Source organism: Mustela nivalis, assembly GCF_964662115.1.
Source record: "Mustela nivalis genome assembly, chromosome: 15".
Classification (NCBI taxonomy): domain Eukaryota; kingdom Metazoa; phylum Chordata; class Mammalia; order Carnivora; family Mustelidae; genus Mustela; species Mustela nivalis.
In genome coordinates, this window is record NC_139034.1 from 25,394,712 (window position 1) to 25,410,913 (window position 16,202).

At 40.2% G+C, this 16,202-nt stretch overlaps 1 protein-coding gene across 1 annotated transcript in view; it reads left to right on the top strand.

Annotated features, from left to right (window-relative positions):
* Nucleotides 1-8,546, top strand: part of LOC309848939 (thrombospondin type-1 domain-containing protein 1-like) — a gene marked incomplete at its 5' end in the record, with an annotated part of 17,171 nt that extends 8,625 nt beyond the window's left edge. Inside the window, 3 exon segments of the mRNA XM_082700950.1 lie at nt 4,121-4,185; nt 4,189-4,279; nt 5,528-8,546. Coding sequence (XP_082557076.1) covers nt 4,121-4,185; nt 4,189-4,279; nt 5,528-6,897 — 1,526 coding nt within the window. The 3' untranslated portion in view covers nt 6,898-8,546.
* Nucleotides 8,547-16,202: the final 7,656 nt, after the last annotated feature.

Sequence of the window (16,202 nt, forward strand, 5' to 3'; positions counted from 1 at the left end):
GCGGAGAGGCAGGCAGGGAGGGGGAAGCAGGTTCCCCGCTGAGCAGAGAGCCCGATGTGGGGCTCAATCCCAAGACCCTGATATCACGACCAGAGCCAAAGGCAGAGACTTAACCCACTGAGCCACACAGGAGCCCCCCCCAACTTTTTTTTTTTTAAGATTTTATTTATGTATTTGATAGACAGAGATCACAAGTAGGCAGAGAGGTAGGCAGAGAGAGAGAGGAGGAATCAGGCTCCCTGTTGAGCAGAGAGCCTGATGTGGGACTTGATTCCAGGACCCTGAGACCATGACCTGAGCCGAAGGTAGAGGCTTAACCCACTGAGCCACCCAGGCGCCCCCTTTCAGATAGTCTTGAGGCATGTAAACAAATCTGCCTTTTCCTATTCCAGACAAATTTTGCTCATTCAGAATTATTATCCTCTATAGTAGCTGAAAGGTATTTATCCTGGCCAAACAGGTTTGTTATGCAGTGTGAGTGCTTGTATGGACATTTAACCAGGGCAAATCAAAACAGCTTTCATTCATGAAGTAAGAGTATTTGGAATATTGGTCATTTGCTCTTCATTTCTAAAAAAGGATGACTACCTACCATTAGCATCGACATGGTTGGAACTGGAGGAGATTATGCTAAATGATTATTTCAAGCAGAGAAAGAAAATTATCATACAGTTTCACTTATATGTGGAACCTAAGGAATAGCATGGAAGACATTAGGAGAAGGAAAGGAAAAAAGAAGGGGGTGGAATCAGAGAGGAACACAAGCTATGAGAGCCTATGGGCTCTGGGAAACAAATGGTTTGGGGGGTTTGGGGGATGGTTCAGCCTGATGACGGGTATTAAGGTGGGCTCGTATTTCAAGGAGCACTGGGTGTTATACTCAAACAATGAATTATGGAACACTACATTAAAAACTAATGAAATACTGTTTGGTAACTAATACAATTAAATAATTAAATAATAATAATAGTAAAATAAAAAATGAACTACAGTTATCTAAGGACCTTCCATTTGCTTAGTATTTACCTCAGAGTTATTGGTAGAAAGCTTCAGGGAACAGATAGAATTACTCAAAGTATTTTTAAAAAATTGCCTTATTAAATTAGTTAATTGCTTTGAGTGATTTCCTTTGTTTCCTGTTCAGTTAATTTCATTTAGAAATAAAAGGGCATAAGGTGTAGTTTAAATGTTTCTTTATTTTTTATTACTGATTTTCCTACAAGTCATGATTTTACTTCCAAGGGAAAAGGGCACAGCATTTCAAAATGTAAATTTTGACATTAAGATTCATGCTTTTACTAAAACTTGTTTTTTTTTCTGGCCACTAGTAATTGGAATTTTTGTTTTTTGGTTGACAACTAACTCTATATATTTATGTAGATTATATTTATGTGAAGTAAACAAGATTTAAGAAAGAATAACAAAGATTCTTAGTATTTACAGTTCTGCCTTTTGTGGTCTTAATATGAACATAAGGATAAACTATGCATTGGCTTAACTTTAAATTGAGATTTCTCAGTGGTAGAATTTCCAGTAGATTTTCCAAAAATCAATCACTAAACTTTAACTCTGAGAGGCTTTAATATGAGTGTCCCAGAGCTTTGCAAGCATGGGGGGCTTAGTGTCTGAATAGCTCTGAAGCGTAAGGACAAAGCGGGCCCATTGTTCTTCCATCTGAGGAGCTGTAGTGTGATCTGAAGACACAGAACCAATATTGTGTTCAGTTGGACCTCTGGATGGAACATAATTACCACACCTCAGTTGATGTTGGTCCAGCATGGTGGTTTGTAATGCTCACACTCCTGTGAAAATCCCAGAGACTTTTAATTGCTATGAAGAACTCATATTCCATGACTCACTCCAAAGATTGCACCACTTGGATTACCTGAGAGTGTATTTGCCCTATGTGCTCTCCTTATGTCTTTGTCGTGCTTTCTATACCTTTGACTGTATCGAGTTTTTGTCCATAAAGCATGAAGAAAGACTTATACAGAGGGTGTTTTTGTGCCTAGGAGTGCAATGACTTGAGTCTTGAGGTTGGATGGGTACTGATAGAGAAGGGTCTTAAGATGATTTTTTATAGGGAACTGTTTAATTATTCAATCTGGCAGTGATTCAGTATATTCTTGGAAGAGCTGTTTGCATGTGTCAGTCAGTAATAACTGTCCTGGGAGTATTTTGTATGTATTTTGAAGCTCTGATGTTAGGTGCATCCCCATTTAGCGTTGTCAAGCTCCTTGCTTAATTGATCCTTTTATTGTTATGTAATGTCTCTCTTTAATCCTGGTAGTATTTCTTCTTCTGCAGTTTACCCTGTCTGATATTAATATAGCTACTCCAGGTTTCTTTTTATTCATGTTCACAGGTATAACTTCTCTCATCGGCTTACTTTTAACTTATTTGTATATTATATTTAAAGTAAGTTTTATTATTAAAATTTTTTTAAATTGGATATAGTCAACACACAATGTTACATTCGTTTCAGGTGTACAACATAGTGATTTAACTTCTCTATGTATTACGCTAGGCTCACCACAAGTGCACTTACCGTCTGTCACCATACAATCCTATTACAATATATTATTGACTATCTGGGTAGTTTTATGTCTATTTCATCTGTTCTTTGTTTCTTTTTCCTCTTGTTTCTGCCTTCTTTAGTAATAATTGAATATTCAATTTTAAGGTTTATACCTTATATATTTTTTAGTGGCTTATACCTTAAAATATTTTTCGGTGGTTGTCCTAGAGTTTGCAGTATATATCTTTGACTTTTCTTGATCAGCCTTTGAATAATCTACCTTTTCTTGATCTATCTAAGCAATAATATTTTGCTTCACATGTCATATAAAGACCTTATTAACGGTATATTTCTAACTCATTAATCCCATTCTTTGTGTGATTGTTCTCATAAATTTTACTTTATATATGCTGTGAACACATAATACTAGTTTTCTTTAGCAATTCTATTTTAGAGCATTTAAAAATAAGAAAAAAATGAATTTTACCTTTACCTTCATAAATGCCATTTCCAGCACTTTTCAGTTCTTTGTACAGATGCAGGGTTTTTGTTCTGGTATCATCTTCCTTCTGCCTGAAGGATTTTCTTTTAACATTTCTTCTGGTGAACATCTCCAGTAGTTAATTTTATTCATTTTTGTTTCTCTAAAAAGTCAATTTCTCCTTAATTTTTGGAAGATACTTTCACTAGATATAGAATTCTGGTTTGGTCATTATTTTCTTTCATTACTTTAGAGTTATTACTCCATCATCCTTGGCTTGCATGACAAGAAGCCTACTGTATTTCTAATCTTTATTCTTTTGCATGCAATGTATTTCCACCTTCCACCTTCCTTCCCTGCCACAGTCTTCAACGTCTGGCCCCAGTATATTTTTTTGCTCCTTCCAGCGGTGAAGGATTTCCTTCTTTTTCCATTCCTTAGAAGTACTATATCTCAACTGGTGCTCTCAGAATGACGGGGCTTCTGCTTTGTTCCCAGTGGTTGAGGCTCTTGCTGGGAGAGCAGATGGGGAGAAGGATCCAGGTAAGGTTTGTGTGTTTTCCACAGTGCCACTCCTTCCAGCCTCAGACCTCCACCACAAGAGAGGCTTTCTCTGGTCTTGCACCTACCCTCAGTCCTTCTTGTGAGCATTTGGTGAGATCCATGAAGAAGAGCCTGCAAGTGGGTACAAATTCCCATTGGGTTTGTGGCTCCCAGGGCTTTTGTTTCTCATGCTAGCCCACACCAGGATTCTAGCAGTTCATTATATTTTTAGATGACTTCTCACCAGCTTGTATGAGGCCTGGTGTCCACCCAAAGAAGCTGGGTTTGCATCCTGTCTTTCCTTAGAGGAGCCTGACTTTCCTAACATTTCAGGCCATTTGGTTGCCCTGTGAGCTTTACTCTAGGATAGGTTCCAAAAAGGTTAACATTTTGTAAATTATATAGCTTTCTTTTGTTTTAAGGCTTATTAAACACTCTTTCCAGCTTTCCACATCTTTGGGCATGTTTTTATTTACTGACTTCAAGGCCTGAGATTTAAGTTTGCTGCTTCATTTGAGTGAGTTAAATCCTGATTCTCAAATGAACTAGCATTAAAAGCATGGCTAATGTCCTTGCAGAAACTTGGGGACTATGGCAGCCGTGGAGCCATTGTAGTACCACGTGTGGGGATGGTGTCAGAGAGTGACGCCGCGTGTGCCTGACTTCCTTCCCCTCCAGACCTGGCTGCCCTGGAATGTCCTCGGAGACCTCCCTGTGTTCCCTGGAGGAGTGTGCTGGTAGGTACCTTCTTTCTTTGGGAGTCTTTCCCCAGAGGGACTGTTGAATCTATGCCCGCCTGAAAATCAGCAACCTGAATTCACTGACACTCTCTTAGTACTGCTGGCTTTACTAAGACTGTGTTCATTAGTGTGTCTCTGACTGGGAGTATCTCGTCAGTGAGATGACAGGGGATTGACCAATGTGGAAGATAAGGCAATGAGAGGCAAATTCTCTAAATTAAAGATTCAGACATCTGAAAACATTTTTAAAAATACAAGCAGGGGGATGATCATTTCTTCCTAAGATATTTTTGGTTTTCTTTTTGTTTTCTTATTTATCCTTCCTTTACTTCTCCCCACCAAAGTTGCAGAAGAACATATCATCTCAGAGAAGCCTGAGGGGACTACGTAGACCGTTATTTGTCAAAATGGGGCAAGTCACGCCATCTTATCTTCTGAAGGCCCTATGTTTACTACCCCTACCTAGGGAGGAGAAGGTGCGGAGATTTCTTCTTGTCATCACCTAGAAAGTGGCCTTTCCTTCATCCTTTCAACATCTTGAAGGCACTCAGTAGGTGCTCCATGAGTATTTGATGTAAATGGTTTATAGATGTGATGCTGACATGGCTTCGTTTGGTTTGCTTCAGCTTATGGAGTTGAATTCCATTCATCTGCTACAGGTCACAGTAATAAGAATCCTTGCTCTTCCCACATACCATCTCACCAACTGATCTATAGCCAGTCCCCGCAGTTAATTTGCTGGCCTTTGCTCTGTTCCTGACCCTTAGATAAAGTCCTCTGTTACTTCTTCCGCTCTCCAATTCGAGGTTAGAAAACCGTCCCTAGTTCCTTGTCCGTTGGGGTCTGGAGGAGTCAGATGTTTTTTTGTGTTTGGATCTCAGAGCATCTTTTAGCCAAAACTACCTGGCAGCAACATCTTGGCCAGTGTCCCTGCCTGTGGCCTAGGAAGTGCATTCTTTCTAGCTCATTTTTCCAGCCAGTGCTGTAGGCCTTGTTCCCTTCATTCCAGCATCCCGAGGGTGTTCCTTCTTCTGTTTTTCATCAGACTCGTGCTCTTCTGCTAGCCCTCAGTCTATCCTGCTTCTTTCATAATCCCTTGACCACACCCTGAATCTCTTGTTCCTCTGGTTATATGTCATATTATTTTCTAAGGCTCTTTTCTCCATCTACTCTTCATTCAGAAGTCTCCCTCACTTTCACAGCTCCTTTCTTGGGTATAACTACCTGTTCTTTCTTTCCTCGTAGCTCCCCAGCCATCCAGCGCGTCTCCTCTTCAGCCCCAGGGCCCCGGGAAGTCCAACAACGTCGTGACGGTCACGGGCATTTCCCTGTGCTTGTTCATCATCGTCGCCACGGTGCTCATCACGCTGTGGCGGAAGTTCGGCCGCGCCCCCAAATGCAGCACCCCGGCTCGCCACAGCTCCATCCACTCCCCCAGCTTCCGGAAGAACTCGGACGAGGAGAACATCTGCGAGCTGAGCGAGCAGCGCCGGAGCTTCTCGGACGCGGGCGACGGGCCGGCGGGGGGCCCCGGGGACGCGGGCATCCCCCTGACCTACAGGCGCGGCGGGCCGCTGTCCGCGGAGGACGACGCCTCGGGCAGTGAGAGCGTGCAGTCCAGCGCGCAGAAGATCATCCCGCCGCTGTTCAGCTACCGCCTCGCCCAGCAGCAGCTCAAGGAGATGAAGAAGAAGGGCCTGACGGAAACCACCAAGGTGTACCACGTGTCTCAGAGTCCCCTGACCGACACGGCCATCGACGCGGCCACCGGCCCCGCTTTGGACCTGGAGGGCCCCGAGGAGGCCGCGGCCAACAAGTTCCGGCTCAAATCCGCGTTTGTGGAGCAGCAGGCGGCGGCCAGGCCCCCCTCCAGGCTGGACCTCCCGGTCTGTGCCGCCAGCTGCGCGGTCAGCCCCAGCCAGACCGTGATCCGCAAGTCGGCCCTGAGGCACGCGGGCGGCAGAGGGGCGCTGCCCGAGAGGAGCCACCCCAGGGGCTCCCACTTCAGGAGGACCGCGAGCTTCCACGAAGCCAGGCAGGCCCGGCCGTTCCGGGAGCGGAGCATGTCCACCCTGACCCCCTGGCAGGCCCCGGCCTACGGTTCCAGGACGCGGACCTGGGACCAGGCGGAGGAGCGATCTCGGCCTCAGAGTCGAGGAGCCGCCCCGTCCCCTGAGAAACCGGACCATTTCCACGGGGCAGGTGCAACCAGAAGTCCATTAAGTCCTCCCCCTAAATCCTACAGCCTGGGGCAGCCCGCGAGGAAACCAGACCTGGGGGATTGCCAGGCAGGATTGACGGCCAGCGGTGAGAGAACGGAGCCGCACAGAGCCCGGAGGGGCCCGTCCCCCAGTCACAGGAGTGTCTCGAGGAAGCAGCCTTCTCCCACGGCCCCCAAAGAGAGCTACCAGAGGGTGAGCCCTCTGAGCCCTTCTCAGTGTAGGAAAGACAAGTGTCACAGCTTCCCAGCCCAGCCTGAGTTCGCCTTCTATGACAATACGTCATTCGGCCTTACCGAGGCAGAGCAGAGGATGCTGGACCTCCCGGGCTATTTTGGGTCGAATGAAGAGGATGAAACCACAAGTACACTCAGCGTGGAGAAGCTGGTCATCTAGACCCAGATCAGCCTGAGACTTCACACAACTGGGGGCCTTTGCCTGGCTCCTGGTATCAGTGGCTCACAGTGTTCTATGGACTATATTATGTAGCTATTTGTACATTGGGGGGGGGGTAACTCAAGTGTGCATATGTGTTTTAATTCATAAAGAAGAAGTTACTTAGCCTGAACTTTTCCCTTTGTTATCCCAGTTCCCTTGGTTTATTACTAATAAGTACAATAATAAAATTTAAAGAAGAGTGAAATAGGGCTCGGTCTCTCATGTGGATATGAAAGAGGGCAAATGTGACTTTAAGCATGAAGTGCTTTGAACACATTCTTGGCAGTGTCCAACATGAAGTAAATTTGGGAGTCTCCACAACAGTAAGGGCTGGAACAAAGTTAACTTGCCAACAGAGCTCTGGATTATAATTTACTAAGTTATAAATACTTAAGAATTTAACTCCTACATGGGCAGTACTGAATGGCTTTCATGTTTAGCTGAAAGGCTGATTATATTCCAGGAGAACTTTTATGCCAGAGTTGGGTGATATCTTCTAATTTTTTTATGCAACAAAGAGTTCTGATGCCTTGACACAAAATTATGTGAGTTAATTCAGTTTTGGAGAAATAAGAAGCTGATTGTTCAGGTAGTGAGTCACCTGAAGACCTAGCCATATACTCATAATTGTTTGGTGCAAAAAGTGTACATTTTAGAAAGGAAAGTATTATCTCCTGAGAGAATCAAATAGAACACGGACAGTGGATGCTGGCAAAGACACTGCCTGGTATTAGGATGCTGACTATGCATTCCTGGATCAGACTGGCAGCCAAGACCCTAGAGGGTGTCATATTGAAACCAGTGTGTTTATGTTTCTAAAGATGACTTTATCATGTTACTCAGACAGTATGGAAAGCAGGTAGACCAGATTGTGATTTTAGAGCTAAGTTTTTAAATTGGAAGAATGAAGTAAAGAAGGAACAGAGAAAATAATTCCTTTAGAAACAAATCTTTTGCTTTCCTTTGTGCCTACCACATTTTCCAGGTGAAGAATTTAACACTCAGGGAGGGGAATTAACTCCTGCAGGATATCTGGATGAACATGGACTCACATTTTTATTCTAATAACCTCTTCCTCTGTACAATGCCATCGCAGCCTTTACAAGTCTTCTCTAACAGCAGGGACTTCAGGAGAAAGCTGGCCCTTTTAGCAAGAAGTCACAGAAAGATGCCTTTACTGGATTTTCCTGAAGGAAGGAAGCTTTCTGCTGCTGGATGTTAGGACTGGTCTTGCAACTTGCTTTATTTGGAAGTGAGGGCTAAACAAGGACCTAAAGCCTGGGCTCTTTCCTTGCAGTCTGGTGTCAGGTACCCTGTGAGCACTCTTCAATCTGGTATACTTCCTTTCAGCTCTTGAACCTAATGCCTTATCTGCCTGTGCTTGGGTAGCTGCCCTTTCCTTCTTTGTTCACCGTGACCTCTCTAGCTGCCACACCCACCTTGCCTTTTACATTGTTTTTCTTCTTCCTTTTAGAGTTTATCAGGATGTGAGCCTGCTAGTGAGGTTTCAGAGACCACTGGAGAGAGTGGAATTAAGCAGGACAAAAAAGAATCATAAATGCAAATACTATACCTATTAAAGTTTCTCTTACATTGTTGTATTACCACTTCATTTGTGCCATTGTTCAAAATTAAAACATACTTCCTTTGGGAAATGCCTTAATTATAACTATCTACCTTTGAGGAACAGGAGGAGTAGATTATTCAGTGGTATCTGACAGCTGTTATGTGCTGATGCGAAGAAGAGGAAACCAGACTTCTTAATCTACACTTTCTTGGTTTACCTTATTAGAAAGCTTTGTTCTCTTTCCAAGTTCACAAGCTTGCATGCCAACTTTTGAGGACAGAGGATACATGCTCACTTGTTCCACACTTCACAGTGAATTTCCCTACAGTGTCAGACTAAGACCAAAACAGCTGCAAGGAAGGTGAAAATTAGAGAAAAATGCTACGAATGGAAAGATTTTCTATTAAATCATGTTCTTCCCCAGTATATCATGCATCTAAAAGTATAACAGTGAATTAATATCAGTGTACAACCTGTTCACCATCTACCTAGCAGTTTTCTGTGGCTCTCATCAAGAGGCAATCACTACAATTCAGTTATTCTAATTTGTCCCTGAGAACAAGAAAAGTAGATGCTCCAGCATTCTCCTTGGTGGATAAGTGATAAGCTTCATTAGAAATAATATCCTACAGAGGAAAGTGTTCCAAATGAAAGAACAAGAAAAAACCTCAGGAAAGACCTTAACGAAATGGATATAAGTAATCACCTGATAAAGATTTCAAAGTAAGAGTCATAAAGATGCTATCTGAAAATGGGATAAACATGGATGAACACGGTGTTCATGAAAATACCAAACAGACTTCAGGGAAGGTGGTAGAGTAGTAGGGTCCTGAGTTCACCTCATCCCACAGAAACACCTAGATAACAGTCATATCAGTGCAACTAACCTAGAAAATAACCCCAAAGACTGGTAGAATAGACTTTCCATGGTAAATGGTAGAGGGGAGACCTCACTGAAAAGAGTGGGAGAGGCAGAGATGTGGTTGGGAACAAAACTCCCGGCAAGACCACAAATGGGAGGGACACAACAAGCAGCAAGAAGGGAAAGGAGCAGATCCCACAAGAGGCAACCTAGACAAGGCAGACCTGCACTGGGAAGATGAAGCCCCATAATATTTGGCTTTGAAAACCCGTGGGGCTTAATTACATGACCTTTTATACCAGCAGGGTTTAACGCCTGGTTCTTTAAAAATCAGGAGGCAAAAAAAAAAAAAAAGTTTAAAAATCAGTAGGCTTAGCTCTTTTAGAGTGAGAGGGCACCAAGAAACTGAGTCCCTGTCCTTTAAGCACCAGAATAACAATCTCACTGAGATAAGCATAGAAGCAGGAGTTTGAAAGTATCTAGGGTATATCTGAGGATTTTTTTTTTTACTCATCTCAAAATGTGTGCTGGGAAACAGGGATCTTTAGGCAACTTCTCCCAGAACAAATGTCTAGTAGACAAACGTTTCTTTCCCCTGCACCCCAGCATAGATACCTGGATACCTGCAGACACCATTATGAGCATTCAGCCTACTCTGCGAACACCACATTTCCCATGCCCACATTCTCCTGAAGATCTCCTGAAGCCAACCTGCTGCACTCAGCAAAAGTCCCACCAAAGTCCCTCTGCCTCATCTTATCCTGCAAACAGCTATGGGAGGAATTGGTGGCACTCCAAAGTGCCACTCCTGCCCTGGGGAGTGCACTCACAGTCCCAGCAGTCAGACCTTATACCTGGCAGTGCAGAGTGTCCTGCTGATCTGCACATCTGCAGCCCCAACAGACAGACGGGGGGCAGGCATCTGGCTTGAGAGCAGGCCCTATCCAACAAGGAAAGCCATTCAAAGATGAGGAGGGGAGAGTGCTCTGTGGCTTGGTGTGACAGCAGTGACAGCAAATGTGCTGAGGGCAGTCATCCTGTCTGACTACTGACACTGCCCAACTACAAACCCACGGCAACCCCAAACTGGCTCCCTAACAGTATAGAGTCCAACCAACAGGCAAAATGGGTCACTGTAGATGACTAGACTGAAGGCAAACTAGATTCAGCCACAACAATTAGGTGCACACAACCCATACAGGAAACACCAGGATTCCCTGGCTCTGGTGAGCAGGGGCATTGCACTACAGGGCACCACAGGACCTCTTTTTCATAAGGATACTACTTTCCAAATAAGGAGACATAACTGGCTTTTCTAATACATAGACACAAACACAGAAAGTTAGAAAAATGAGACAAAAGAAAATGTCCCAAGTGAAAGAATAAGACAAAACCACAACAAAAGAGCTAAATGAAAGATAAGTGATATGCCTGATACATAATATAAAGTAATGGTCATAAATATACTTAATGGATTTGGAAAAAGAGAGTGGAGGACCTCAGGGAGATGTTAAAAAATGATAGAAAATATTAAAAAGAATCAAATAGAGATGAAGAACTGAATAACTGAAATTGAAAAAATACACTAGACGGACTCATTAGCAGGTTAGAGGAGGCAGAAGAATGGAGCAGTGAGCTGGAACAGAGTAATGGAAAAGAATCAAACTGAATAGCAAGAGGTAAAAAGAATAAAAAAAGAGAATAGGTTAAGGGAATTCAGTGGCATCATCAAGTATAATATTTGTATTATAGGGCTATCAGAAGGACAAGCAAGAGAAAAGGGGGCAAAAAATTTACTTGAAAAAATAATAGCTGAAAACTCCCCAAATCTGGGGAAGGAAACAGGCATCCAAATCCAGGAGAAAAAAAGATTCCCCCAAAAAGTCAACCCAAGGAGGTTCATACCAAGACATAGTAATTAAAATTACAAAAAGTAGTCTTAAAGACAAAATTTTAAAAGCAGCAAGAGAAAAGAAAATAGTTACATATTAGGGAAACCCCACAAGCCTATTAGCTGATTTTTCCTCAGAAACTCTTTAGGCCAGAAGAGAGTAGCATGATATATTCAAAGCACTGAAATGCTAAACCTGCAGTCAGAATATTATACCCACAAAGGCTATCATTCAGAATAGAAGGAGACATCTTGAGTTTTCCAGACAAACAAAAGTAAGAGGTGTTCATCACCAATGAGCCAGACTCACAAGCAACATTAAAGGGAATTCTTTGAGGAAAAGAGAAGGCAATTATCAAGAGTAAGAAAATTATGAAAGGAAAAAATTTCACAGGCAAACATAAACATAATAAAGTAAATAAAAAGTAGATTAACACTTACAAGTCAGTACAAAGGTTAAAGCACAAAAGCAATAAAATCAATTATAGCTATAAAAATCAGTCAAGGAACTCACAAAATAAAAGGATATAGAGTATGACATCATGTACATAAAATGTTGGTGAGGATTGAGAAAATGATTAGTTTTTCTAGAAAGAGATCAAACTTCAGTGACCATCAACTTAATATAGATTGCTATATGCATAAAATATTACAACTGAACCTAATGGTAACCACAAATCAAAAACCTAAATAAGGGCACCTGGGTGGCTCAGTCGTTTAAGCATCTAACTCTTGATTTCAGCTTAGATCATATTCTCAGGGTTGTGAAATTGAGCCCCACATCAGGCTTAAGCTGATGTGGAGCCTGCTTAAGATTCTCTCTCTTGGGTGCCTGGGTGGCTAAGTAGGTTAAACCGCTGCCTTCGGCTCAGGTCATGATCTCAGGGTCCTGGGATGGAGTCCTGCATCGGGCTCTCTGCTCAGCAGGGAGCCTGCTTCCCTCTCTCTCTCTCTGCCTGCCTCTCTGTCTGCTTGTGATCTCTGTCTGTCAAATCAACAAATAAAATATTTAAAAAAAAAAAGATTCTCTCTCTCCCTCTGCCCCTTCACGCCCTCATCCCTCTATAAAATAAAAATAAACCTATAATATATATGCAGAAAATAAAAAGAATCCAAGAATATCACTAAATAAGCCATCACCACAAGGGAAGAGAGAAAGAGAAGAAAGGAACAGAAAAGTACTATAAAAAACCCATGAAACAAATAACAAAATGTCAGTAATTACCTACCTATCAATAATTACTTTGGATATAAATGGACTAAATGCTCAATTCAAAAGATATAAAATGATTGAATGGATAAGAAAGCAAGACCCATCCATATGCTGTCTGCAGGAGACTCACTGCAGACCTAAATACACATTGCAAGTGAGGGTATAGTAAAACATTTACCATGCAAATGAAAGTGAAAAGAAAGCAGGGGTAACAATACTTATAATGGAGGAAATAGACTTACAAAAAAAAGACTGTAACAAAAGACAATGGACACTACATAATGATAAAGAGAACAAACCAACAAGAAGATGAAACAATGGTAAATATTTATGAACCCAACCTGGGAACACCTAAATACATAAAGCAACTATTAGACCTGTACCTCTGGGGCTAATAATACATTATATGTTAATAAAAAAATGAAAAATATATAAAATTTTTTAGAAAAGCAACCATTAATAGACATAAGGGAAGAAATGGATAGTAATGCAATAATAGTAGGAAACTTTTTAGCACGCCACTTACATCAATAAATAGATCATCCGGACAGGATCAGCAACAAAAGAGTAGCTTTGAATAACACATTGGACCAGATGGGCCTAACAGATATATTCAGAACATTCCATTGAAAAACAGCAGAATACACATTATTCTCAAGTGCACATGGAATATTCTCCAAATAGTTCATGTTTTAGGCCACAAAACAAGACCCAATAAAATTTAAAAAGATTATCATATCTTCTATCTTTTTTGACCACAATAGTATGAAACTAGTTACCAATCACAAGACAGGATCTGGAAAGAACACAAATACATGGAAGCTAAATAACATGCTACTAGAAAATGAATGAGTCAGCCAAGAAATAAGAGAGGTAATTTCAAAAATGGAGACAAGAGAAAATTTAAACACAGTGGTCTAAAATTTTGGGGATGCAACAAAAACTGTTCTAAGAGGAAAGTTCTTAGCAATATAGGTCTACCTCAAGATGCAAGAAAACTTGTAAATAAACAACTTAACCTTATACCTAAAGGAGCTAGAAAAGAAGAACAAAGGCCAAAGCCAGCAGAATAAAGGAAATAATAAAGATGAGAACAGAAATAAATGAAATTGAGACCCCCCAAAAAAACCAAAGCAACCAAATAGAACAGATCAATGAAACCAGCAGCTGGTTCTCTGAAAAGATCAATAAAATTGATAAACCTTTAGCCAGACACATGAAAAAAGAAGAACAAGAAATCAAATAAATAAAATCAGAAATGAACAGGAGAAATAATAGACCCCACAGAAATACAAAAGATTGTAGAAGAATATTATTAAAAACTATGTATCAACACATTAGACAACCTAGAGAAAAAGATATATTCCTAGGAACATATAATCTTCCAAAACCAAATAAGGGAAAACTAGGAAATTTGAACAGATTGATTACTAGCAAAAAAGTTCAATCAGTTATCAAAAAACTCCCAGTATACAGAAGGCTAGGAGCAGATGGATGAACAGGTGAATACTACCAAACATTTAAAGAAAAGTTAATTTCTGTTCTTCTCAATCTATTCCAAAAAATAGAGGAAGGAAGCTCCAAATTCATTCCCTAAGTCCACTATTACCCTGATACCAAAATTAGATAAAGACATTACGAAAAAAAAAAAAAAAGGAGAGAGAGAGAACTATAGGCCAATAGCTCTGATAAACTCAGATGCAAAAATCCTCAGCAAAATATTAGTAAATCAAACCCAATAATACATTAAAAAAATCACTCCTAATAATCAAGTAGGATTTATTGCAAGGAAGCAAGGATACTTAAATATTCACAAATCCATCAGTGTGATGCATCACCTTAATAAAAGAAAGGACATTCTCATGATCATCTCAATAGATGCAAAAAAAAAAAAAAAGCATTAGACAAAGTACAACATCCATTCATAATAAAAACTCTCAAAAACGGTTTAGAAGGAACATACCTCAACATAATAAAGGCCATATATAAAAAATTCACAACTAACATCATACCCAATAGTGAAAAACTAAGAGTTTTTACTCTAAGATCAGGAAAAAAATAAGGTTGTCCACTCTGACCACATTTCTTCATAATAGTATTGGAAGTCCTAGTCGCAGTGATCAGACAAGAAAAAGAAATACAAAACAACCAAATTGTCAAGGCTGAGGTAAAATTTCACTATTGGCATGTGCCACAATACTATATATACAAAACACTTATAACCTCACAAATAATTACTAGAACTGATAAATGAATTCAGTAACATTGCAGGATACACAATTAATATACAGAAATCTATTTCACTTCTATGCACTAATAATGAGGTAGCAGAAAGAGAAATTAAGAAAACACTCCTGTTTACAATTCCACCAAAAATGAAAAATACACATAGGCCTAAACATATCCAAAGAGGTGAAATACCTGTTCTTTGAAAACTTTAAGAGAAATTAAAGACACAAATGGAAAGATAAAACAATGTTATATTCATGAATTGAAAGCATTAATCTTGTAAAAATATCCACACTACCCAAAGCCATCAACAGATTCAATGCAATTTCTATCAAAATACCAACAGTGTTTTTCACTTAACTGGAGCAAATAATCCTAAAATTTGCATGGAACCATAAAAGACTCCGAATAGCCAAAGCAATCTTGAGAAAGAAGAATCAAGCTGGAGTTATCACAATCCCAGATTTCAAGATATACTACAAAGCTGTAGTAATGAAAGAAATATGGTAAAGGCATGAAAGTGGATATATAGATCAATGGAAAAAAGTAAAGAATTAAAAAATAAACTTACACTTGTATGGTCACTTAATCTATAATAAAGGAGGCATGAATATCCAATGGGGAAAAGAGTCTTTTCAACAAATGCTGATGGAAAAACTGGACAGCTACCTATAAAAGAATAGAAGTGGACCACTTTCTTACATCTTATACACAAATAAAATTACAATGGACTAAAGACCTAATGTGAGACATAAAACCATAAAATTCCCAGAAGACAACATCGAAGGTAATTTCTTTGACATTGGCCTGAGAAACATTTTACTAGATACATCTCTTCTGGCAAGGGAAACAAAAACAACATTAAATCATTAGGAGTACACAAAAATAAAGATTTTTCCCAGTTAAGGAAACCATCAACAGAACAAAAAGGCAACCTACTGAATAGGAAAAGATATTTGCAAATGATATCTGATAAAGGGTTAATATCCAAAATGTATAAAGAACTTATACAAATAAACACTACTCCCACAATAATCCAATTAAAAATGGGCAAAGGACTTGAGTAGACATTTTTCCAAAGAGACACATAGATTGTCAACAGATGCTCTTCATCACTAATCATGAGGGAAATGCAATTGGAAACCACAATGGGATATCACTTTACATCTATCAGAATGTCTAAAGTCAAGTAGACAAGAAATAAGTGTTAGTGGATGTGGAGAAAAAGAAACCCTCAGGCTCTGCTGGTCATAATGCAAATTAGTGAAGCCATTGTGGGAAACAGTCTGATCCTTCAAAAAATTAAAAGAAGAATTAACATATGATCAGGTTATTCCATTTTGGGGTGTTTACCCAAAGAAAACACAAACACTAATTTGAAAAGATATACACATCCAACATTTATTGTAGCATTATTTATAATATCCAAGATATTAAAGCAATCCAATTATCCATCAGTAGATGAATGGATAAAGAATAAATCACACACACACACACACAC